The sequence below is a fragment of the Trachurus trachurus genome (genome assembly GCF_905171665.1).
Source record: "Trachurus trachurus genome assembly, chromosome: 12".
Taxonomy (NCBI): domain Eukaryota; kingdom Metazoa; phylum Chordata; class Actinopteri; order Carangiformes; family Carangidae; genus Trachurus; species Trachurus trachurus.
Genome location: NC_139908.1, coordinates 6,035,736 through 6,060,034, shown reverse-complemented (window position 1 = coordinate 6,060,034; position 24,299 = coordinate 6,035,736). Strand labels below are relative to the sequence as shown.

General features: G+C 42.7%; 2 protein-coding genes across 3 annotated transcripts in view; one reads left to right on the top strand and one right to left on the bottom strand.

Annotated features, from left to right (window-relative positions):
* Positions 1 to 1,466: 1,466 nt before the first annotated feature.
* Positions 1,467 to 9,312, bottom strand: LOC310995217 (torsin-1A-like). Of its 2 annotated transcripts, none has more exons than XM_083984198.1 (5): positions 9,014 to 9,312; positions 7,531 to 7,796; positions 7,261 to 7,436; positions 5,832 to 5,959; positions 1,467 to 3,212 (listed from the first exon to the last, which is right to left on the bottom strand). In XM_083984198.1, the coding sequence occupies exons 1-5, from the start codon at positions 9,216 to 9,218 to the stop codon at positions 2,968 to 2,970; spliced, it is 1,020 nt and encodes a 339-aa protein (XP_083840324.1). In that variant the 5' UTR covers positions 9,219 to 9,312; the 3' UTR covers positions 1,467 to 2,967. The 2 variants fall into 2 exon arrangements, with proteins under 2 accessions (XP_083840324.1, XP_083840325.1); XM_083984199.1 differs by lacking the exon at positions 9,014 to 9,312 and adding an exon at positions 8,425 to 8,709.
* Positions 9,313 to 17,229: 7,917 nt separating this feature from the next.
* Positions 17,230 to 24,299, top strand: part of jmy (junction mediating and regulatory protein, p53 cofactor) — a 28,526-nt gene continuing 21,456 nt past the window's right edge. Inside the window, exon 1 of the mRNA XM_083983133.1 lies at positions 17,230 to 18,727. Coding sequence (XP_083839259.1) covers positions 17,789 to 18,727 — 939 coding nt within the window. The 5' untranslated portion in view covers positions 17,230 to 17,788. The remainder of the gene's footprint in view (positions 18,728 to 24,299) is intronic.

Here is a 24,299-nt window from a genome sequence, read left to right as displayed (position 1 = left end):
TGGGGCGTCTTATACAAATGAGTTAGTCTGAAGAAGAGCAGTGCGCTCGAAACGTTACTGTCTTTTTATTTTTGATGTGCTAATAAATCTGCACGTAAGGGAGCTGAAGTGTGCGGTCTCCTCTTTTCTCTTTTTTGTCCACATTTATGTTTGAGGCCAGCACCTTTTTTAAACTGGATGTGCGCGACCTTATTTACTCTTTGATCCACAAATGCTGAATCAAACTTCACAAACAAAATTTTCAGTTTTACAAATGGCTTTTTTGTTTTTACAAATGGAAGATTATATAGGCTATTTACAAATACACATGTATTGTAAAAACCAAAACAAATTTGTAGATAGCAAAACACGTGTGCAAACCAAGGAGCATTTGTAGATTGTTTACAGATCTTAATGAGACAGGAAATGGCTTACATACGCTCAGACTCAGGCAACTTGTTCCTGACTAGGAGAAACTATACACAAACTGACCCATTTTACAATCATCCCTGATCTCTCCCACAGTACGTGACACATTTAGAAAACATGATTAAAGCTACATCACTTAATGTAACAAAAAAATATATAACTAACCTAACTAATAAAAGCCTACAGTCACTTCCTACTTCCTCATCTAGTAGCACTGTTCATGAGTCAAATGTGTGTTACCTTTCCATTTGAAGGACATCCACTGGGGTCCACAGCACTCATTGTAACAAAAGTAAATGTTCTGATAGCTATAGTAACCAGCTGCAACTAGAACCACAAAGCAGCCGATCACGATGGCACCGTGATTCTCCATGATCAGGCGTAGAAAGAGTGAAACTGTAAACTGTCTGAAAACTTGATTGAGATGCAAGAAAGTGAAAGTGAAGGGGAAGGCAATTCAGGGAAGGGAAGTTGAAAACAACTAAAAAAGAGGGTGTGTGAACATGTGCCCCTCCTATAACGACCCATGAACAATAAATTGTGCATGCACCACCTTATGCACAGCCCACAATACATTCAAAATAATAAAATATAAGGAAAACTGTAATTATGTGCAGTATTTTCAGATTAGTTATTTAAAAAAATAGTTAATTACATAATATAGATCATATTTCATGTGTCCTCAGTTGAGTGGTGTTCAGCTTCCTCTATTGTTGTGGTGTTGATGTTGTTAGATATACTGTATGAAGCCCCAGGTACTTGAATGAGTGGACATATGCTCTACACGTGCTCCATTACATAATCCACAGCGGTGTTTGCGCCTCCCTGTGCTTCCTCCTAAAATCCAGGATGAGCTCTTTTGTTTTGGTTGTGTTTAATTTCAGGTGATTTGTGCAGCACCACCTCGACAGTCTCTGGATCTCATCTCTGTAGTTGGTTTCCTCTCCCGTCGATCCATTATACGGCTGATTGAGTCATCATTCAACTACTTTGATTTACCCAACAACACAGTGAGTGTCATTAATGCTCAGGTCTATTTTTGAGTATCTGGAGTGAACCTACACTTTTAAATGTAAAAAAAAAAGAAGAAATGTATTAACTATACAAAATCACATCTCTCACTGTCCTGTCTGCAACATGATGTCACTGTATCTCAATCGTCTTTTATTTCAGACTTGGAGCTGAAGTTGCACTTTGCACAGCAGTGTTTAGCAACCGGTTTGATTATTACACAACAACTGTTTCAGTCCAGTATTAACGTTCATCTGTGTCATTTAGAGAACAGAGGGAAACCGAAGCTGAATGTTAAATAGGAAAATAAAGCTTTGTAGAAACAATAAACTTTGGTCCAGTGGCAGTTCAGCTTCATTTATATACACTCAGTACTTGAAACAGGTTTCTTATTTCTTCTTTTATTTGTGATGGTTTTTTTCCCTCTGGTGATGTTTTACAGCAAAGCAGTTTGATAATGTGAGCTCTACATCCACTCTTACAGACTGTCAGAGACTGAGGAACCAACAGAGCGATTTGTTTTCACAATGTTTTCACAGGTACGACTCATGACTTCCTCCTCTTTCAAATCCAAATATTAAAGAGACAGGTTCTGCTTTTAAAGAAAAAAACAAACATTTTCACTGGACTTAGGCACAAATATTACCTTGTTTAAAATCAACCAACCGATCGTATATACAATATAATTTTGGGGAATTTTATATTCTGAACAGTCAGCATCTTTGAAGTTAAGAGAAATCACATTTTGATAAAATCTGTCTTTTGAGTTAATCCTGAGAAGAAAAAAAAATCCAGGTGTCCCTATAAAGGCAAATTTACATCCGGATATTTAAATAAGCCACAAAGACATCAGTCATATTTCTTGTATACATAACAAAATCAGTCTGTTATGTATTGCATTAATCTAATCGGATATTACACATTACAACTATACAGCTTCTCAGTGTAAAAAACATCCTGCGAATGTCTGTTCTCATATGATACAAACTATTTTCTGCATCATCACCCGTTGTGTTTGAACAGTGAGACTTTGTTTTTTTCTGTAGGACCAGCGAACCTCAACCCCAGTGTCCCAACACCGTGTGAAATAAGACAGAGGACATCTTTCTAAAAAAAACATAGTGACCGCAAAGATTAAGGCAGGTGTTCTCCGGTTGTCCATACACCTGGAGCACAGATTAAAAAACTCATTCAGAAAAGTTAACGCGTCATCGATTCAGGACACGTTCAATCATTAAGAATCTCTCAGCGAGACAACGACGATTCTGAAAACTCTTCATCGTGACGTACACGCTGAGATCGAACCCTTCATTCAGCCACCAATGATAATATTCCAGTCTTATTAAGTCTTCACTCGACTGGTGCTGAGCCCTTTCATCAACCCTTCTTTCAGTGTAATCGAGAGGAAACGTTGGAGCCACACAGTTCAGCTGCTGTTACGTCCTCTCCTCACTCATTTGGCTGAGTTTTTTTGTTTTGTTTTGTTTTGTTAAAAAAAATAAAAGTGCACATTGTGATCGAGCGCAGCGTCCAGTCCGATTGGAGACGTTATGTGTAGTAGTCCAGCTTGCTCTCTATCGTCTTGCAGCCTTTGACGGAGAAGACTCGTTCAGATTTGGGGAAATAGACCAAGTCTTTGGCCAGTTTGTCGGCCAGGTCGTGGTCCGGCTTCAGTCCTCTGTCCTCCATCTCGGCCATGACGCACTGGACCACGTGTCGGTACTCCAGCGGCAGGAACGGGACGAAGAAGTCCACCAGGTTCTTGTCGATCAAACTGGTGCGGTAGAAACCACCTACAGGGACAGAGAGAGAGAGGGAGGTTTATTTTTAATAAAAGCTGGTAATGATTACATATGGGACTCTGTGCTTGATCGGATACACTCCTCTTCCATGTGTTCCCGACATGCACTTTTGCAATTTAAAGTAGTGCATTGCATTCACATATCAAAGACAAAATTAGCGCGTATGTATCCTGATGTTGACCCTACATGTGATAAATGTAAAGGCGCACCTACCTCACTCTACCACATGTACTGGACGTGTCCTTCTTTAGATAACTTTTGGACATCCATCTTCCATGCTTTATCAGAAATCCTTCCTCATCAAATTGAATCCAATCCCTTGACTGGCATTTTTGGCATTGCCCCAGATTTGAATTTATCTAAAGTTATGCTCAACTTTCTGGCTTTTGCCTCTTTACTAGCCCGACGATCTATTTCACTCAAGTGGAAGGACCCAGCTCCTCCTTCCTATTCACACTGGCTCAGAGACATGATATCCTGCATGAATCTAGAGAAGATTAGATACACTATTCGGGGATCAGAGAACAAATTCTACAAGATATGGCGCCCCTTTCTGGTATTTTATGAGGAACCTTCAACAATAATTTCTGAGTAGCCCCCCCCCCCTCTTTTTTTATTTTTTTTATTTAATTTAATTTAATTTTTTGTATATATATATATATATATATATATATATATATATATATATATATATATATATATATATATATATATATATTTTTTTTTTTTTTTTTACATCTATTTGTACTTTTTTTTATAATTTATTTATTTATTTCTCTCTAAGCATGGTCGTTAGTCATTTTTTATTAGGGCCCGAGCGGCGACTGCAAGTCGCCCAGCGAAAGCCCTATTGTAATTGCTATGTTTATTATTATATTCTCCCTAAAATCGCATTTTTGGGGGCCTCAACATGCCCCAAAACGCGTGAATTTTGGCATGCACATCAGGCCTCGCGAAAAATTTGATATTTTAAAGTCGTTGGAAATGGGCGTGGCCAAATGGCTGAATAGCGCCCCCTACAAACACGTGTCAATGGCATCGCCATCGTCTTACTTTGTCATACACACACAAAATTCGGTACACATATGTATTATACCCAGATATACAAAAAATCCTCTTGACCTCATGACCTCAACACAACAGGAAGTCGGCCATTTTGGTTTTGATTTTTCCCGCTCAAAACGAACTCCTCCCACAGCGTTCGCCCGATCAAGTTCAAATTAGGTACACCACATCTCCAGACCTACCTGAGCTTATCTTGTGCTCCGTGAGTCCGTAGGTCAAAGGGCGTGGCTGCCAGCGCTCAATTAACTTTGGCGTGCTCGCCATGTCCATACGAGTGGCTCTCACGCCCACATACTTCATCCAATCAACTTCAAACTTGCTGGACATGATGACGGCTCCGCCCTGAACGTCCCGATATATTAACTTCCCACGTAACTCATAGCGCCCCCCGGTGGTAACAGGAAGTGTACTAAAATTTGGAAATTGTACATACTTTGCCCCATCAACTTCATTCCACTTCTAAAACATGCAGACTAAGGTGGTGAAGCTCCATCATGAACGCTGTGAAGCTACGAGTAATGGCGTCCGTGTGGCGACGCGGCGACCATTCCTCGCCATGACAATACGTTTGGCTTTTTGATGGCTTTAATGAACTCGTATCAACATGAAAATTGGTACACAGGTCCAGGGTCACGACCTCAACGTTTCTATGTACTCATAGGCGATCTCACTCCTTTTGCCCCCTAGTGGAAACAGGAAGTGCCATATTTTACATCAACATTGTCCGATTTCCACGAAACTTCACATGTGTGATGAGGGGCTGACCCTGAACACACCTGCACGCATCTCATTACTGCCCCTAGTGGACGAACCTTTAACTGCTCATAACTCCCTCATGCTTTGTCCGATTTCCACGAAACTTCACATGTGTGATGAGGGGCTGACCCTGAACACACCTGCACGCATCCCATTACTGCCCCCTAGTGGACGAACCTTTAACTGCTCATAACTCCCTCATGCTTTGTCCGATTTCCAAGAAACTTCACATGTGTGATGAGGGACTGACCCTGAACACACCTGCACGCATCCCATTACTGCCCCCTAGTGGACGAACCTTTAACTGCTCATAACTCCCTCATGCTTTGTCCGATTCACTCCAAACTTCACACGAGTGATGAGGGGAGGCCCCTGAACGCACCAGACCGCATGTGGTGACTGCCCCCTGGTGGATGAACGAAACATTGCGTTTTTGGCCTCCTTCCGGGTTTTTTCTCCCTTTCTGCTCCGCGCCACGGCCCCGGTGTGCCTCAGGCCCCGCGGCGGCATGGGCGAGCGAGGGCCCGCCATCGCCGCTTGCGGCTTTAATTTCTATTACATCTATTTTCAAGTTTACTGTATGTCAGTGGCTGTATATGTGTGTCCATGTTCGGATGTTTGGACAGGGGGTTGTGTTGTGTCATGGGTGGATGTTGTAAAAAAAATTTAATGTTTTTTACCTGTACAATGATTGTCTCATACATACTTTGTCATCAATAAAAAGACCATTGAAAGAAAGCTGGTAATGATTAAAAACGACGACACTAGAACTCCAGCATTCATACTCACTCTCTTTGTTGTTGAACACCGACAGAGAGAGCAACGTCTCCAGGTCTCTCAGGTCGATCTCCTCTCGATTTCTGCCTTCTTTCCAGAAATTTAAAGCCGTCTGTGCGATGCTGTCCCCGCCAGCGTTGCTACGAGGAAGATCACAAACAGGAAACAGTTTAGTTTATTGTGTATATGTTACTCCACAGATGTTGTCGGTGCTAAAGAGCCACAACTTGAAGGTCCAACCCATGAGTACTGATCAGAGGTGGGTAGAGTAGCCAAAAATTGTACTCAAGTAAGAGTATAGTTACTTTAGTATAATGTTACTCAAGTAAAAGTAAAAAGTAGCCATTCCAACATTTACTTGAGTAAGAGTAGAAAGTACTTGGTGAAAAAGCCACTCAAGTACTGAGTAACTGCTGAGTAACCTCTGATTTGTTCGTTTAATGATCAGCACATAAATGTAGGACTAATCAAATACACAAAAATATAAATAGCAATGGAAAAATTCAGATATTGCCAAAGAACAACATTTAACAACTAAGACAAAAGCCTAAATGACATTTTTTTTTAACAAAGTAACATAAATTAAGACCAATTCAGCCACAATAACTTACATAGGCCTATCTATGAAAGATCTATGAACTGTCCATAAGCTCTTTGTGTGTGTGTTTGTCTACTGTGACCCCGTGTGTGTGTGTGTGTGGGGGGGGGTGTTACGTTTCACGTCAGACAGTTCACGTCGCCCATTAATCCCTGATAGTAAAAAGCAACTGGACTTATTCTCTTGCTTGAAGACGTTTCACCCCTCATCCAAGCGGCTTCTTCTGTTCTGAGACTAATGCCAGAAACAGATGATTGGTTTCTAGTGAAACCAAAGTCACATGACCACACCCCCGAGACTCGAGTCACATGTCTCCAGGTGTATATGGGGTTTAAACCGGATGACTGAGAACCTTCACGGACATTATCCACGACATACCAGGGCTGACGTCATTGTCATCCTAATCATTTACTAGCCGCAGTTTCTCAAATTTGAGGCGGAGTGGCCGTCCTGTTTACCGCGGAGATTTTTTGTGCGGTCATGTGACTGCCTGGCTCTGTCTGATTGGTTAAACGGAGGCAAGCGTCGCGAGTGGCTACATCTGATTGGTGAAACGCAGTCATGTGACAGAGGCTCGGAAGTTGTAGATTTGTCACCATACTGTTTTTCATTGATGACAGAACAATAAAGATACACAATGTAAATACAATCACACCAATTCTTTCTTATTGCATTATTATTATTATTATTAAACTGCTCTGTTCAGTTTTTTCCCAGAATTTCTATGGTTCAAAAGAGCCGTCAAGTCATCTGCAACGGTGATTCAGCTCTTTCTAACTCTAACAACAGGAGGAAGTGCCTGAAAATGAGTGAAAACCCGGAGTGACCCCTTCAGCTTCTCACCTGAGGAAGATGAAGATGGCTTTCCGATAAGAAACTCCATCCAGCTTGTCGTAGTAGTCCATGTACGGCTTGATGCTGTCAATCAACCCGGGGTGCATCTTGTCCATCTCGTCGAATATGAACATGGAGCGTTCGCAGCTGCTGACGTTGCCTCGGATCCACTGCTGCAGCTGAGACTGAGGAGAAACAGCAGCTTGTTGAATTCACACAGAGTCACTGGGTTTTTTAGCTGAAAAGTTAAGCGACTGAACTTATTCGCTCTCTCCGTACCTTGTAGGTGAGGAAGTGAGTGGGATGTGGGAAGTGAAGCGTGGAGGTGAAAACGTGAACAAAGCTGCTGTCCATTCCCTCCCTGTAAATGTTTTTAGCGATCAGCTCGCTCATAAAGTTCTTCCCCGTGCCGGTCCATCCGTGCAGAGAGAGCACCAGGGGCTTCTTAGGCGTTGGATTGTTGATGAAACCGTTCACGGCTTTTAAGATGATCCGCGATGCGATGTGCTGCCCGAACAGGTACCGGTCCAGGTCATTCTGCAGGGCTAGGAAGTACAACAACAGAGAGTCAATGGGGTTAATGGCTCTGTTGTGATCTGTGCATGTCTATCTTAGCATACTTTTTCAAGGGGAAATTTCATTATTTATTGATTCATTCATTGATTATTGATGACTACAGTGCTGTTGCAGTTGGTTCTGTGGCTCACATTAACTCAATGAATCAAATTTCAGAGGCCCATATTTCATAAGCAGGAAAATGATTATACACTTATATCCATAACAACCAAAGAGCTTTTCAGAAGAGGTGTAATATAATTGCATGGGCCGAATCAGTCACTTGATCTCAAGACAGAAAAGTAGGCTATTAGTTATTCTCACCAGATAAACAGTGATTTTATCCACCTACGTTCAGACTCTTAAACTGAGCCGTATCTCCTCTACAGTTCTTACTGTAGGAAGTCTAACTACTCAAATTAAACAGATATCTGGTTTAGCTCAAAGTACAGAAACACTAAGTCCAAAGTGTAACTTTACTCGTTAGGTTTCAGTTTTGACGGTTAAAACCCAATAGGTGATCCGTGGTACTTCCATCTCATGTGGATCACAGGTTGCTGCTAATAATAATCGGTATTTGCCTTTTCGTGTGTATCGAAAAAAGCTGCAAGCGCTTACCTGTTGCATTTAACGCTATCCATTTCTGATCGCAACTCTCGTGTAAATAATTGTAGATGGTCCGGCCGAGGGTAGCACCGACACCGATCACCACCGACGTCGTGATCGGATCAAACGTGTTTACCAGAACTCCGGTCGTCGATAACACATATAACAACAAACATAAACGTGTCGCTTTCATCGTTAAAACCGTTTAATCTCTGGTATTAGTGGTGTTTTTTTTTCCTGTGCGGTAAACAACCTGACAACAACCGCGCTAATTCTGCTGCAGGCTAGCTTCGTTACAGTTACAACGCGGAAGTTCCTGGTACGTCATCAACACGCGACGGGGATCTGTTCAACTGAGCAGCCTTTTTTTGGAATGTTTGTGAAGTTAGAAAATGATACAAAATGAAGACATTCCAACATTCCAACGTTCCATTCTACTACGTTGCTTACGTAACTAACTGACAATGCAGTACGCGCGTTCGCTTGGCTAACGTGCTAATAAATCAGCGGTTTTCAACAGTTTTAAGCGAGAAAAGACCATCATAACATATCACATTATAGCAGCTAAAATGTCACCCGGACACACTCGTGTTTTGTTTACCTGTCTTGTTGAAAGAAATCCACTCGGGTCGACAGCACTCGTGGAAGTGGTAAAATATGTTCTGGTAGCTCGCTAAAAACGCCGTTAGCGTCGCAGCCATGCCAACCGCTATGCTGGTGCTGATGGGCTCGATGGCTCCGGTGAGGCCGGCGGAGCAGAGCAGCGGCCACAGCAGCAGCAGGACGTGTCGCTTCCTCGGCTTCATGTCGCTCCAACTGCCGCCTGTTTATCCAAACCAGTGAAAACAATTAAAAAAGTGTGTAAACAGCTCGTTAAAAGCGGAGTCAACTCTCTGGGAAGAAGAGGAGGAGGAGGAGGAGGAGGAGGAGGGGCAGTAAAGAGCAAGAGGCGTTCACGTTGTCATGCACACGCAGGGTGTCGTGACGTCAGAGTCCAAAGATTCTTCGATTAATGGTAATCTTTAATTTCTGATTTCTTTGTCTTTTAAAAACCATCATTTATGTTTGTGAATGTTTTGTTTGTTTGTTTGTTTTACACTATTTGATGTTAATTCTCAAACACTGAGGAATTCAAAATAACTCGGACCACCTGTTTGAAGCGGTTCAGATTTACAATTACAACTAAATGGTTGTGTAAATAGAAGTGTAGTGACTCAAAAGGTCATCAGACAGTGCAGTGAAAGGTGAATGAGTTTAAGTTAAGTTGGATTGAGGCCAGATGGACATGACTGGAGTTTTGAAAGTCTTCCACCTCTTATGCAAATAGATAATTATAAATGCACAAATTCAAATTATTTTAGACAGATTGGCTTGAATGGGTTTTTATTGTTAAAGGGAAACCAACAAAACCATTTTTATTCACTCCACATCCCTTTACACAAAAACTTTGGACCAACTTCTGCTGTGGACATGCAGGCTTGTTAGTGTTCTGGGTTCGCCTATACTGTATTGATATAGAAAACAATAAACGGGACAGGAGACGAGATGGCGTGTCCAGTAGCAGCTCTGCTCACTTTTATTCCTCCAGACTGAGACACCTACACAACACCAGCGGTAAGGGTAAACCCCGCGATCTTATTTCCGCCCTACGGCAACTCAGAGGGACACACCTCCTTTTCACACATAAACACAGAACAGTCTGTTACATTAGTATGGACAAAATAACGAACTAACCCTTCATGAGTATGAAAATAATCTGAATCATATTGTCACCAGACCTAACCACAACCAAACTAATGCACCGAACAGTCTCTCCACCACCATCAATTGTAGATGGATAAGGTGACATTTATGTAGGTGTACAGCCTATTTGCTACCAGCTTGCAGCCTTTGGTGGAGAAGACTCTTTCAAATTTGGGGAAGTAGACCAAATCTTTGGCTAATTTTTCTGCCACATCCTGGTCTGGTGTATATCCTTTGGCTTCCATCGCTGCCATGGTACACTGGACAACATGTTTGTACTCGAGAGGCAGGAACGGTACGAAGAAATCCACCAGGTTCTCATCAATCAAGTTTGAATGATGAAAGCCACCTATGAGAGATTAAAAGATTCACCCAGTTAGCAGTTTATAGGTCGACATAAAAAAAAACAAAAAAACAATAGGATTATTTTATTTTGCTTTGAAGAGTTTAAGAGCTGTTCAGTACTTGTGTCATTAAATGCTGATGCAGAGACTAATTCCTCCAAGTCTTTCAGCTCGATTTCATCTCGACTCCGTCCTTCTTTCCAGAAATGTATAGTTGTTGCTTTGATTTCCTCTGATCCACCATTACTAGAGGGAAGAAGAAGAAGAAGAAGAAGAAGAAGAAGAAGAAGAAGAAGAAGAAGAAGAAGAAGAAGAAGAAGAAGCATGCATTTGAATTTGACTCTGATGACCAGCTCTGGGACTTGTATTATTCTCTATAGTCTAGTAATACATAAGCTAATGTAGGAATACATTACCATGCAAATCTTTTCCTAAGCAAAACAAACACTTGATTTTCAGCATTGATATCATGTGCTGCTTTATCTAACAGCAGCAACTCAGTTCAGACTAAACCTCAGAGATCATCTAGGTCAGTTAATGTGTTGGTCCTTTCACCTGAGGAAGATGAAGATGGTTTTCCGGTAAGAAACTCCATCCAGCTTGGCATAGTAGTCCAGGTACGGCTTGATGCTGTCAATCAAACCAGGGTGCATCTTTTCCATCTCATCAAAGATGAACACAGAGCGTTCACAGTTGCTGACGTTGCCTCTGATCCACTGCTGCAACTGAGACTGAGGAGAAACAACGGTTTATTGAAGTCATAGGGCTGGAGGCTGAGGTAAATGATGCCTCTTTGTGTCCGTCTCACCATACCTTGTAGGAATCATTTTGACTTTTATGTGGAAAGTGATACGTAGCTATGAAAACATGAACAAAGCGGCTCTTCATTCCCTCCTTGTAAATGTTTTCAGCAATAATCTCACTGGCGAAGCTCTTCCCTGAGCCACTTGGTCCGTGCAGAGAGAGAACCAGCGGCTTCTTCGGGTTGTCATCACTCAGGAATCCAGTCACAGCCTTCAGGATGATAGGCAACGCAATATGCTGCCCGATGAGCTTCTTTTCCAAGTCATTCCTGAGGCCTGGACGGTACACAGCCAAAACACCAGAAAATGATTTTAGAGTTACTGAGTAACAACATAAACAGAACTATTAGCTATGTATTGTTTTGGACTATACATTTAAGTAAACATACATTAAAGTAAATAATAGCAGAAGTTAAAGTGTTCTTTAAGTTGAGTTCAAACAAAGCCATATCAACAAAATACATTGTCCTCACATTCTCACCTTCTTTGTTGAAGGATATCCATTTTGAATCACAACTCTCATCTGCTGTAAAAACCTTCCACAGTTTGGAAAAAATGCCAACACCCACTGAGATTGGATCAACTGCATTAACCAGGACGGCTGCTGTCAGAAAAAGCTGTAGCAACAAATAAATTTGTGCTGCTTTCATTGTTAAAACCGTCTAAAAGTCGGCAGGTAAAATGAAACAAACCCAAGCGAACATCAATGACTCACTGATTCTAAAACTGGTCAAACATCTTTTCTTGAGCTGATGCTAGTGATGATGTGATAGGCTGCCAACAACACAAGGAAGTTGTGTTGCATGAATAGTAAATGCAAAGCTTCACAGGGGCTTCAAGTCCTAATATGATTAACTGTAACTTTGCTTAAATGGGAGTTGTGTTGTGAACTAGTTAACCAACCACCAAATGGGAGATTGCACCATGGGAATAGTGAGTGGGGGAAGCCTAGTTAGTGTCACCACCTGTCTTCACATTGTCCTGTCTCTTGCACAAGTCCCTGAAAAATCATTAGTGCAACTACAGCGCCCTCTACGGGACAGAGGCGTTCATCACCTGCACATGCTGGTCTGAACATGAAAGTGTTCAACTAGCCTCTATTTTGGAATTCTGCTTGAAAATGACATGCCCATAATGAATATATAGTATATCTCTGCAACCACAAGGTCTATTTGAATAATCCTGGTATCATAATAAAGGGAACACTTGTAAGATTTGTATGTTACAGTATATATGTTACTGAGTCAGAGTAAATGAGGTTGGCACACAGCATAAATCACAGATTTCATTTCCGCCTATAGAATAAGTATCCCCTTGGAATGATGCAGTATCTGCTCAAAATCTGTAGCAAACCCTAGTAAAACATTTGAACATTACCTGTTCCAATATGTACGCTAATAAAGTGAAGCAGAGCAAACTTACAGAGGTTTTAGTATGTGCCATTTGAAATTTCTCAGGTACCAAACTATATATTTCACTTATGTCACCATAGGTGTTCATGACATCTAAATACATTTTCCCAAAGAAAACCATACAAAGGAGTTTGACTCCAAGTGGAACAGATTTATTTATAATGAAAATAATAATAAAATAGAATCATAATAAAAAGGAAACACTGCAAAACATGTAAAAACAACACAACTATATACACTATTTACACTATTGTCCTTGCTGTTTGTGAGCCAAGCGTTGGTGAGAGCAGCCTGCTTGGAGGTGTGTCAGGCTATTGACCATCGTGCCACAAGAGGAAGCAGTTCTTTTTTGAGCTGAAGCAGAGAGGGACCTCGCACTTCCTGCAGTGAACAGCAGTCTTCACCCGCGGTATGCCAGCATCCTGACACCTCTTACAAAACCTCCTGGTTCTGGCTCCTTCGCCGTCGTAGAAGTCGGGCATGCAGGTGGCGGCGGGAGGGGGCGGGGGCTCGGGGGGTGCAGAGCCGTCAGCGAACTCCAGCATCTCTGCAGCCAGCTGCTCCCTGAAGGTTTTCTGGGTGTGCGGCTTCGTCTGCGTGGGGTGGTTCTTTCGCTTGAACAGCTCCTTGTGGAGAAGGAAGCTGTTCACCACGGCGACGTCCACAAAATGGTAAAAAAAGGTTTTATACCATTTCATAGTTTTGTGGTGGACGCTGTAGTAGCCGATGAGTGCGTCAGACAAGTCCACGCCTCCCATGTGACGGTTGTAGTCCACTACGGTGTCCGGGACGGGGATGGACTTGGTTTGCCACACACCGGCCTCCTTCACTTTCCTCCTCACCGTCTGTCCACTGAAGGCCTCGTGCACCGTCGAGCACATGGCCACTTCACGGGTGTCCATCCATTTGACGAAGAGGAGTTTGTCGTCCACTCGGATCCACCTCAGATCTCCCCTCTCGGCCTTTTTTGGCAGATCATTGGCCAGGGTCTGTGGAAAACCAACATGGTTCCTCTTGATGGTTCCACAGCAGCCGATGTTCTTTTTTGCCAAGTCCAGAAAAAGGGCGGGGCTTGTGTAAAAGTTGTCCGTGTACACGGTGTAGCCCCCGCCGAGCAGAGGGAAGGGCAAAAGGTCCATCACCGCGGTGTAGCTCAGACCCTGGCCTGTGACGAACACGCTTTTCCCCATGTACACAAAGAAGTTCCAAGTGTAGGCCGTCGAAGAATCCGCCAGCACAAAGAGTTTGTAGCCCCACTTGGTGGGCTTGTTCTTCATGTACTGCTTCATGGAAATCTGGGCCTTGGACGCCACCATCCGCTCGTCAATGGAGATGTTTTGGTACGGCTGGAAGTGTGCTTTACAAGCAGTCACTATCTCCGTGTACAGCGGCTTTATTTTAAAAAGCCTGTCATACTCTGCGGTGTTCCTCTTCTTCTCGTTCTCCTCGTCCTCTTTGGGGTCGCTCAGGTGCAGCGACCACAGGATGGCCTCGAAGCGTTCCCGCGTCATTTTGTCGGCGGGGAAGGCGAAGCCGTACGGCCATTTCTTCCTCCAGTATAGTCCGACCTGTGGTGGACCGCGACGAGGCCGGTGAAGATCACAACGGCCAAGAAAGTGTAGAAGTCCTGGACCGTCAGCGGTTTCCACCTGAACTTCTTCCCCGCCTGCAATCTCTTGGCGGCGTTGGCGTCGGTGTTGTCGATCACGGTCCGGACGACAGAAGCGGTGAAAAACAGCTGGAAGAGGTCGAGGGGAGACCAGGATGCGGTCGTGTCAAAGGTCGGCCCGGGGGTCCTGGCTGGTGTGAATCGCAGAGGGTCAGGTGTTTTGTCGCTCTCCTGTCGGTCACGCCACCTCTCCCCCTCATCTTCATCTCTTCCACGTGAAGCGGGAGTCGTCGACGCACCTTGCTTACTTGGTGTTCTGAGTTTTGTTTTTCCTTTGCGCTTGGTCTGCCTCTCTTCAGGTGAGTCGGAGTCGGATGAAGACGATGGCAGAGGAAGGGGGGCAGCCTTCGTCCCAGGAGTCGACTGTGGGGTCGCAGCAAGTCCTGATGCAGTGCCATGTGATGAATCTGGCTTATAATCCTCATCATCATAATCATCACTGTAAAACAAAACATGGAAGAAAAACAAATGTATTTATTCACTGGCCTAGTTTTGACAGTGTAATACGGCTAAACACAAGCAAAAAACGTGATAACCAATAAACACACACTGTGCTGGGGAAGTCAATGAACAACAAACCTACACATAAAAAATACATACAGTATCTTTGATTTTACATTCTATCTATATGGCTCTGGGTGAAGCCACAGGGTGAAGCGAGGCACTGAAACATCTTGTCGCGATACTTCTGCTTTGAAAGATAAGGTACTAAAAGTATCTTTTTTTGTTGTTGAAAACAATAAGATGGACAAAGATACAACATGTTTTATACAACTGGTAGCCTACTGCTTATGGCCAAATTTCATATCCACAAAAAAATGGACAGAATCCAAACCCAGCCTGGAACAGTTTACCCAAGAAATCCACCAATATGCAACAACAATAAAGGACATTAAAAAATAAAAATAAAAAAAGCCATGAAAACGAACTGTATTTTTGAGAGATTCAATATAGCTTAAATTTTGTAATAAGTTTGTCCATACCATCCATAGACTGTACAACACAACAAGCATACTGCGCCAAGAATGTTTTCATTGATCAAGATATGTATATATACACATATTTTTTTTATTTTGAAAGTGTAATAAAGGTAGATTACACCAAATCAATAGCTATGTAATCGATAAAACAAACATTACACACCTTTCTGGTAAAGGAAGAGAGAAATCGGAGTCGTCGCTGTTCTGTCTCGTCTCGGGATGAACAAGGTCCTCGTCCTCTGAGGAGGAGTCAGCAGGAGAAACCGGAGCTCCGGCGTCCTGTGCAAGCAGCTGCAGAACAAGCTCGTTCCTACGGACTCTTTTCAAACGTCGGTCTGACACAGGCATAATGCACGAAAAAATGCCGCTAAAATGGTTAAAAAAAAAAAAAAACTGCAGGGAAATGCGTCCCAAGGTGCCTAGGTAGAGGTGTGCTCGAAGAAGACTTCTTTCAAAGCAGAAGTATCGCGACAAGATGTTTCAGTGCCTCGCTTCACCCTATGGCATCACCCAGAGCCATATAGACAGAATGTTAAATCAAAGATAGGCTACTCAATAAAAACAAGTTGCGTATTTTCGTGGTGGCCGTGAACGCAACATCTGGACGGAGGGGGGGCCGCAGTATGCTTGTTGTGTTGTACAGTCTATGGTTGGTATGGACATACTTATTACAAAATTTAAGTTAAAGAAATAAAGAAAAATGTATTTTCAGTAAAATAGAAACTCCTAAATTTATTCCACATAAAAAAAAAAAAAAAAAAAAAAACGTTTTAGATCCCGCCCCCTCGCAGTAGCTTGTTGGTATGGACATACTTATATTACACATTTTAAGTTAAAGAAATAAAGAAAATTTATTTTTCAGTAAAATAGAAACTCTTCCACATCAAAACAACAACAAAAACAAAACAAAAAAACCTTAAAAGTAAGATAGATGGCCTGAATGATAGAAAAGGAAAATAAATCGACTGATAATGAATTTTGACAAATTATAAGTATAAGTGCATAGTGAATAGCTCCATGAGTATGAAAATACTTAATATGTCAAAATGGTCAGGGAAATGCATCCCAAGGTGGCTAGGTAGGGATGTTATGCTCAAAGCAGACACAAATATCGATCTTTCAAAGCTGAAGTATCGCGACAAGATGTTTCAGTGTCTCGCTTCACCCTATGGCTTCAGCCAAAGCCATATAGATAGAATGTAAAATCAAACCAAACAAATTATTTTGCACCCGTTAAACTGGATGAAAAAAAACTTAGACTTCTTAGTGAATAACTTGATCACGCTTGGAAAACATTTCATTCACAGATGCAAATTCCTCAAGGTGAAGCCCACATCAACGGATGGAAGAATGCACTCAAAATATACAAAAATCCTAGCCTAGAAATCTAGACGCACCCTAGCGGCAGTAAATATATTAATGATATAGTCTGGCTTGTCAGGCTACAAAAATCCTTGTACTACAAACATGACAAACAAAAATACCCAGAGACTCTTTTCTTTATTGGATTTATTTACCCCTTTTGGAATAAGACCCTCACATTGTTATTCTCTTCTCTTTTCTTTTCTTTTCATTGGCTTGCTAGCTGATTCAACATTTTCACAATTTGTATCACAAATGTGCCTTAAATGTTTGTAATTTGTTGTTACTTCAATTTAAAAAAAAAAGAATGTAAAATCAAAGATAACGCTATAAAAACAAGTTGCGTATTTTCGTGGTGGCCGTGAACGCAGCATCTGGACAGAGAGGGGGGCTGAGCTGCGGCGTTTGAGATCCCGCCCCCTCCCCGGATTTGACAAACACCACGCACGCGCCACCTTCTCTGCTTGTAAACAGAGGCTCACACGTGACAGCGCACGGCCGCATTGTTCTGTTATGTCTCTGCTGCTCCGCTCGCGGACAAAGAACTTGCTCGGTTCTTCGTTCGTTTTTTTGTTTTTAAACCGTCGTTAACGTCCGTGTCGTGTCCGTCCGTTAGTTCAACGGCAACGGCGGCGGTGGCGGCCAGTTGTCAGGTGGTGCCATGACAACAACCGACGTTCTGATTCTGAAGCCGTTGCGTTTATTACACAGCGACGTCCGGTGAACAACTTCTTCATCTTCTTTATCCGACGGTTGCTCTTGCTCCTCCAGTCCGGACGGACGGTTACCGAGGTTATAGCGTCGCCCTCGGCCGCCGCTCGCACACTGGCAGCGGGTAAACAAAGCTGGAAACCCCTTTGTGTTTGTGTCACCGTTTAATTTCTGCTCCGGATGGTTTTTTTCTTTTTTCTTTTCTACTTTTTTGTAGCTGCGTCGCGACCGTTAACGTTAGCTCGGTAGCTAGTTTAGCCTTTAGCCTTTAAATTTCCGTTAGCTGACGTTAATCTACTTGTCGTTTTTTTTTTTTTTTTTTTTTTTCCTTTTATTTACTTGGCTGGATGAGATGTCATTCACCATGGAGGACAGCCTGGAGTCCGGGTGGGTGTCCGTCCGACCGCGGGTCTTCGACGAAAAAGAGAGGCACAAATTCGCCTTCATCGTGGCCTGGAACGACGTCGAGGGGAAGTTCGCCATAACCTGCCACAACAGAACCGTGCAGAGACGGGCCACTTTCCTGGACCCGCTCCTCGACTGCACCATCACCACCACCGCCACCATCACCACCGCCATCACCGCCACCACCGCAGCGCCTCCTCCTCCTCCTCCTCCTCCTCCAGCCCCCGGTGCCTCGGTGGCAGAGAAGCCGACGTCGAGGAAAGATGAAGCGGGTAAAGTTCGACCTCACTCCGTCCCCAAAGCAGGAAAGTCCACAACAACAACAACAACCACCAAGGCGGATAAGAGGGGGTTAAAACCCGGGGTTGCACAGACATTAGACTGCATCAGCCACACGTCAGGGTCCTGGGACATTGTGACACCCAAGGCTGTGGTGGATATGGAGATCCTGGACCCCGTGGATGCCTTGCTCCTGTCTCCGGATGACCCAGCAGCAGCAGCAGATCTGGGGTTAGGGGACCGGGAGGACTTCAGCTGGGCCGGGCTCTTCTCCTTCCAGGACCTGCGGGCAGCCCACCTCCAGCTGTGCGCCGTCAACTCGGACCTGGAGCCGTGCTTGCCGTCCTTCCCGGAGGAGCAGTCCGGCGTGTGGACGGTGCTTTTCGGCGCCCCCGGGGCCGGGATGTCCCAGCGGGAGACGGAGGCCCTGTGCTACCAGCTGCAGGTGTACCTCGGCCATGCCCTGGACACCTGCGGCTGGAAGATCCTCTCCCAGGTGCTGTTCTCCGAGAGCGACGACACGGAGGAGTACTACGAGAGCCTGAGCGAGCTGAGGCAGAAGGGCTACGAGGATGCTCTGGAGAGGGCCAAGAGGCGCATGCAAGAGGTGAAATAAACCATCTTTATTCTATATAATGAGAATATTAGTTGTTTTGGTGTATGATCCCAGGATTAGATATTCAAACTCAATCAGACTTTGGGCATTTGCAGTCTAGAAAAGTCTTCAATAGTTCAATTTTACACCATAAGGTGTCATAACATTTGCTATAAAGTGTTTTTTTGTTATCTAAATCTGGTTAGAAAACCTCCAATCTTATAATATTTTATTCTAAATCCATTAATCAAGTCATTTTTACCCTGTAAGTCAGTTAGTAGGAAAAAGATGACACTTTGGGATACAGATAAAGTAAGAATCGACCCATTTTATAGATATGAAATAAACCATCTTTATTCCATGTTTGAGGATTAGTTTCATGAACCGAGGATAGGAAGTCTTTGGCACATGTGAACTCTGACAAACTTTTGGCATTTACAGTCTTAAACAGTTCAACTTTCCACCAAAAAAGTGTCATAACATTTGCTATAAAGTGCTTTTTTAACTAAACTGGTTGGAAACCCTCCAATGCTTTTGTTCCCAAGCCACTGATCTTATCATTTTTAATTGTAAATCCATTCATAAAGTCATGTTTACCCTGTAAGTCGGTTGGTAGGATTGAATAAGACACCTGAAGATGACAGTTTGGCATATGATAAAGTATGAATCGACCCAGTTTATAGATGAAATACATCATCGATAATGTAAATAAGCTGCAAATTAATCAACAGTAGGAAATAATGTTTGCTCGTCGCTTAACTTCAATGATTGATGTTGATATCTGTCATTATAGTTCAGGAGCTCTGGCAAAAAATGTTATATGAATGCAGAAATACTTGCACTGCTGGTTTACATTGGCATCTCTCATACTTTCTCCAGTATGAACATGAAACTGGTTTTATTGTGATGTTAAAAAGTGTTGAATTGAACTTCAGCAGCAGCAGCAGCAGCAGCAGCAGCAGCAGACATCCTGAAAGCTTGTAGTTTCCAGAGCCTCATGGCCGGCTCATTCTCCTCCTCCTCCTCCTCCTCTTCCTTTGCCCCCTTCCCCCTGTGATAAACCATCTGTTGCTGCACGTTCACAGGCCTGTAATATGAGCGGGGTCTGGCCAGACATCACACTCCAGTTGGCCGAGCAGTTTGAAGGGAGTTGCACACAGAAACGTGGGAGAACAATCAGAGGCGGAGTTAGGAGAAGTGACGTGTCGCCCACAGCTGTTGGGGCTGCGTTTTCACTGCTGCTCCGCACACAGCTGAAGACACAAATGTAGCTGAGCGAGCACGTGAGAGATGCTGCCATACATGTTTTTTTTTGTGTTAGAGTCGCGTCTGGGACCATATGTGCCGGAGCGTTACCTGGTTGTTAGAGCAGCTAAAATGAGTCCGAATGAATCCAACCAGAGCGGTGTGAAGTCTAAATTTAACCAAGGTCATGTTCACTGTGTGAGAAAGGAGACAAAGCCTCAGGCCTCAAGTCTTTCACCGCTTTTTGTTCAGCAGATTGACACACAAAGCACAAACAGCTGGGGAAGGGCTTGGTCCAACCAGGAAGAAATTATTTTAATGACATAATGTCTCACTCACACAGTCAGAGAGCCACTTTTATTAGGTACGCCGGCTAAAAATCTGATGTAATCCAACACAGCAGCTCAGCCATAAAGTCCACGATACTAATCTAACTTCATGTTAATTACTGAGACAACAACAGCAGCAGCAGCAGCAGCAGCAGCACTGCTCGCACTACACAAAAACAGTTTGCGTTCATAAGTAAAGTTGCTGTTCCCAGTTTTATCCACACTTAAAAAAACAAAAACAGAAACAGATCTGGGCCAAATCTTGGATCCTGTTGTCAGTTTCCTGGATCCTTTGTGCTGCTGGGAAAAAAGTCAAAACAAGGAGGAAGATAAGGGAGGTCATGAAATGTGACCGCCGGCATGTGACGCCGCTGCAGTGGAGCTGTAAACGGCTCAAATCATCACTAATCAGACGGGAATGCAGCCGCCATGAGTCAATTAATCGACTTGTTTTAACAGCAGAGAAAATGTTCAGAGTTGTTTAAAGAGACACTGAGTTTTTGGTTCTAAAAGAGTCTCATATTAATGTGGATGAATCTACGTTACCCACTTGTTAATGGGTCCATTTTCGATAAATATATAGTTTTGTCTTTATAGTTATTTTGATATTATTTAGTGGTCGACTCACCCAGCATTTCCTGGTTTCATGGGAATAACACCGCCGGATCGCTAGTTGTCATCGTTTATGGTCGGAACTACGTCGGTATCTGATCGTCTTCCAACCTCCGACTTTCATTCTTGATCAATGAAAACATTCTTGGCAAATGCTTTCGCTTTCGTCCGTCTTGTGCCGGGCCATGAATTTTGACGTGTGCAGCGGAGGCTCATGGGAAATGTAGTGTGATAACACTTTGCTTTCTGAAACTCCTCGTTGTCCCTTTAAAGCGAAACTCCTGCAGCTTTTCCTTCTTGTTTCATCTCTTTTAAAGTTGAGCATCTTTTTGTTTCCACCATTTTCATACGTTCTCATTAATCAAATCAAGTCAATGAAGTGATAATGGAGAGTTCTGGTTGGTTGCAGGATCATCACGTCCTGTAACAGGCTGATTGGTTGTGAAATGTTTTTAATATCTTTACATAGACGACAGAACAGACTCAAAATTAGAAACACATTATAATGTGATGCAAAACCAGCTCGGCCGTCTGAAGTCACCACAGAGTTGAACCATCATCAATCTGCTGTGGTGTCAATAACAACAACAACCACAACAAACAGCAGCAGAGCTCGTGTTTATTACAGGACAGTGTTTATTCGGCTGCACGTGGCTCCATGTTCCCTCTCACTGATGAACCCTGACAGTCGTTAATGTAATAAGCAACAGAAGAGAGAGAGAGAGGGAGAGAGCGCTGACTGGGTCACAGAGGACAGAAACCAGGACACATGAATGTTTGACTGTATTTGACCTTTGAAATGTACATGTTTCTCTGTCGTGTCCTGCATTGATCACAACTTCATTGGCAATTATATCGATTATTGAGTCATTTTCCAAGCAGAACTACGTAAAACTCTGCTGATTTCAGCTTCTTGATTATGAGGAGTCTTTGTCATATACAGCTCTGGAAAAAATATAAGATACCAGTTCAAAAAGATTAGTTTCTCTGGTTTTATTATTTATTAAACTACTGACAACATTTCTCCCAAATTTGAAATATATATATTTTTTTTTATCATTTTGAGGATTTATTTGCAGGAAATCATGGCAACTGGTCAAAATAAGAAAAAAGTTCCAGTGATTTCAGACCTTGAATGATAATAATGCAAAACAAAACAAGTTCATCATCATTTTTAAACAAGACAACACTCATTTTTTAACTTATGAAGAGTTCAGAAATCAGTGTTGGTGGCTTAACCCCAATTTTAAATCGCAGCAGTGGTTTTAATAATCTCATTAAGTAGAGTGAGGTGAGCTTGTGTTGAAATTCAATAGATTTTGGAATCGAACGGCTGCCAAACATGTAGAGAAGCAGATTTATAAAGAAAAAAGGAGCTGGATGAGAGTTAACTGAATATCTGTCAAATCCTAAATCCAGTTATCTGAGAAAACCACAGAACCAGCTGATGGAGCAGGTGGAGAACCACGGCTCTTCTTCACATGATGCAGCCTCAGTGTGTGGTGTGATGATAACTGGGACAAAAACACACACACACTCATCTGATGTAGGGCAAACATCTGTCAATCATTCACTGAAGACTTTGCAGTTTATTATTTTTGTTCCTTATCTTGACTGTGACCCGTCGTCAAACAAAAGCAGCTCAGCTACAGTAAACCTGACACGCTGAGCTAATAGTTACACACACTTAATGACTCTGATCTGTGTTTCTCCGGCAGTGGAAACGTAAAAAAACAAAAAAAACCTATAACGATCTGATGAAACATTAACTAGTGTAAAGCAGGGAGGATTCAAACAGGTGCGTCAAACAGTCGGGTGTGTCTGAAATGTAAAAGCGGCCGTGTGCGTTAATTAAGGCAGTATAATTACTTTCACTTTGGATTCATCTGTTGATTGTTTTCTCAATTACAGTGAAAAGTTGACATGTTTTAAATACATACATGTCTTTTTGCGACCAGTTAGATGTGGAGGCAGCAGTTTGAGCTGTTTCTGTCTCTAATATTAATCTGATTTATATCAACGATAACAGAAGTGTAATTTAATTTAGTTCAGCTGACACGGAAAAAAGACAAACATGAAATAAAAGATCTGAAGATTGACATTTGATATAATCAAAATTAAATCAGATAAGATTGTGTTAATGCTGGTGTGTTTGTTTGTTTTTTAAATTCACGTTGTATTTTCAGTGTCTAAATTTAATATCACTCTTCTAACCTTGTACATGAGTGTTACAAAATGCATCGACATAAAAAGCAAAACCACACGACAGCAGAAGAACCCAGCGACATAAATGCGGACCAGGAAGTCCAAAGTAGGAGGGAGAAAATTAAAAAGCACCAAAACAACAACATGAAGCAACAGAATGAGATTAAAAGATAACATGAAATAAAAACAGTAGAAATTGATTTAAAAAAAAACATATAAAGCTATAGGACAGTAAGGACTAAAACAAAGATAAGGACAAATGAAAGCCTTGGAAATGAAAAAGAATCAAAATACATTGAGGATGTTGGAAAATGAGAAATAAAATACAACTAAGAATAGAAGAGTGAGTTTTAAAAGACGTCACAGACTCTCCACTTTATTTCCTCCTTTCTTCTCCACGCTGATGAGCTGAAAAAGTTAACGAGCTTTCACAAATGAAGAGGATAATGTTGATTAAACAGTTTGAACAGAGCAGCTCAGGCTCTGAGATTTTAGTCGGACGCTGATTGAACCACCGGTCCTTTACTTGTAGTCAAGGTGTTGTTGGATGTGCAAGGTGTAGAGAGTAGACCGGAGAAGAGCCAGGTCATCGTGGTCAGACGAGGTCACGTGAGGTCGCAGCAGGTCGCGGCTTGTGGTGGTTGCCGGCGGTGACTGAGCCCGTCAAGAGGAGCTCATCGGTGTAAACACAATTAAAACCAGTTCAACTCAAGAGGATTTTGTTGCCACAGGTCTGAGACGGTTTGATTCATCGCTGGTGGCGGCTCTGCAGACGAAACCATGTTGTCATTGAGTTGTGTGTTTGTGGGAAAGTTTGTTTTTCACAGCGTTGAGTTTTCTTTTCAGAGCAGCTCAGATCAGGTCGGTCGAGGCGTGTTCCTCCTCCTCCTCCTCCTCCTCCTCCTCGTCCTCCTCTGCTGCTGCTGAGATATTTCAGACGGAGACAGAAAAGTCCTCCAAACGAGACGGAGCAGATTTAGCACCGACAAACTGGAAGAGTCGGTCCTGATGACAGGGCCCGGGCTGCTATCACTCTGAGCTGAACGTCCTGTAATTATGTGCTCATTACACACTGGAGTTCATTCTGTGCACTTGCCGGCTAAATTTAGCACAAGAACAGTTTTTTTTTTTGTTTAATCACATCTTTCGACTTAGGAAAGTGAGAAACGAGCTCCCGTAATGTGACACTCTCT

Bases quoted from the DNA above. Each gene is read 5' to 3' on its own strand.
- LOC310995217 (XM_083984198.1), bottom strand. From the start codon at position 9,218: ATGAAGCCGAGGAAGCGACACGTCCTGCTGCTGCTGTGGCCGCTGCTC. The intron at 7,437-7,530 runs GTACGGAGAGAG...GTTTCTCCTCAG, and splicing joins CTCACTTCCTCACCTACAAG to TCTCAGCTGCAGCAGTGGAT. The intron at 3,213-5,831 runs GTGAGTATGAAT...CTGTCCCTGTAG, and splicing joins GGTGTTCAACAACAAAGAGA to GTGGTTTCTACCGCACCAGT.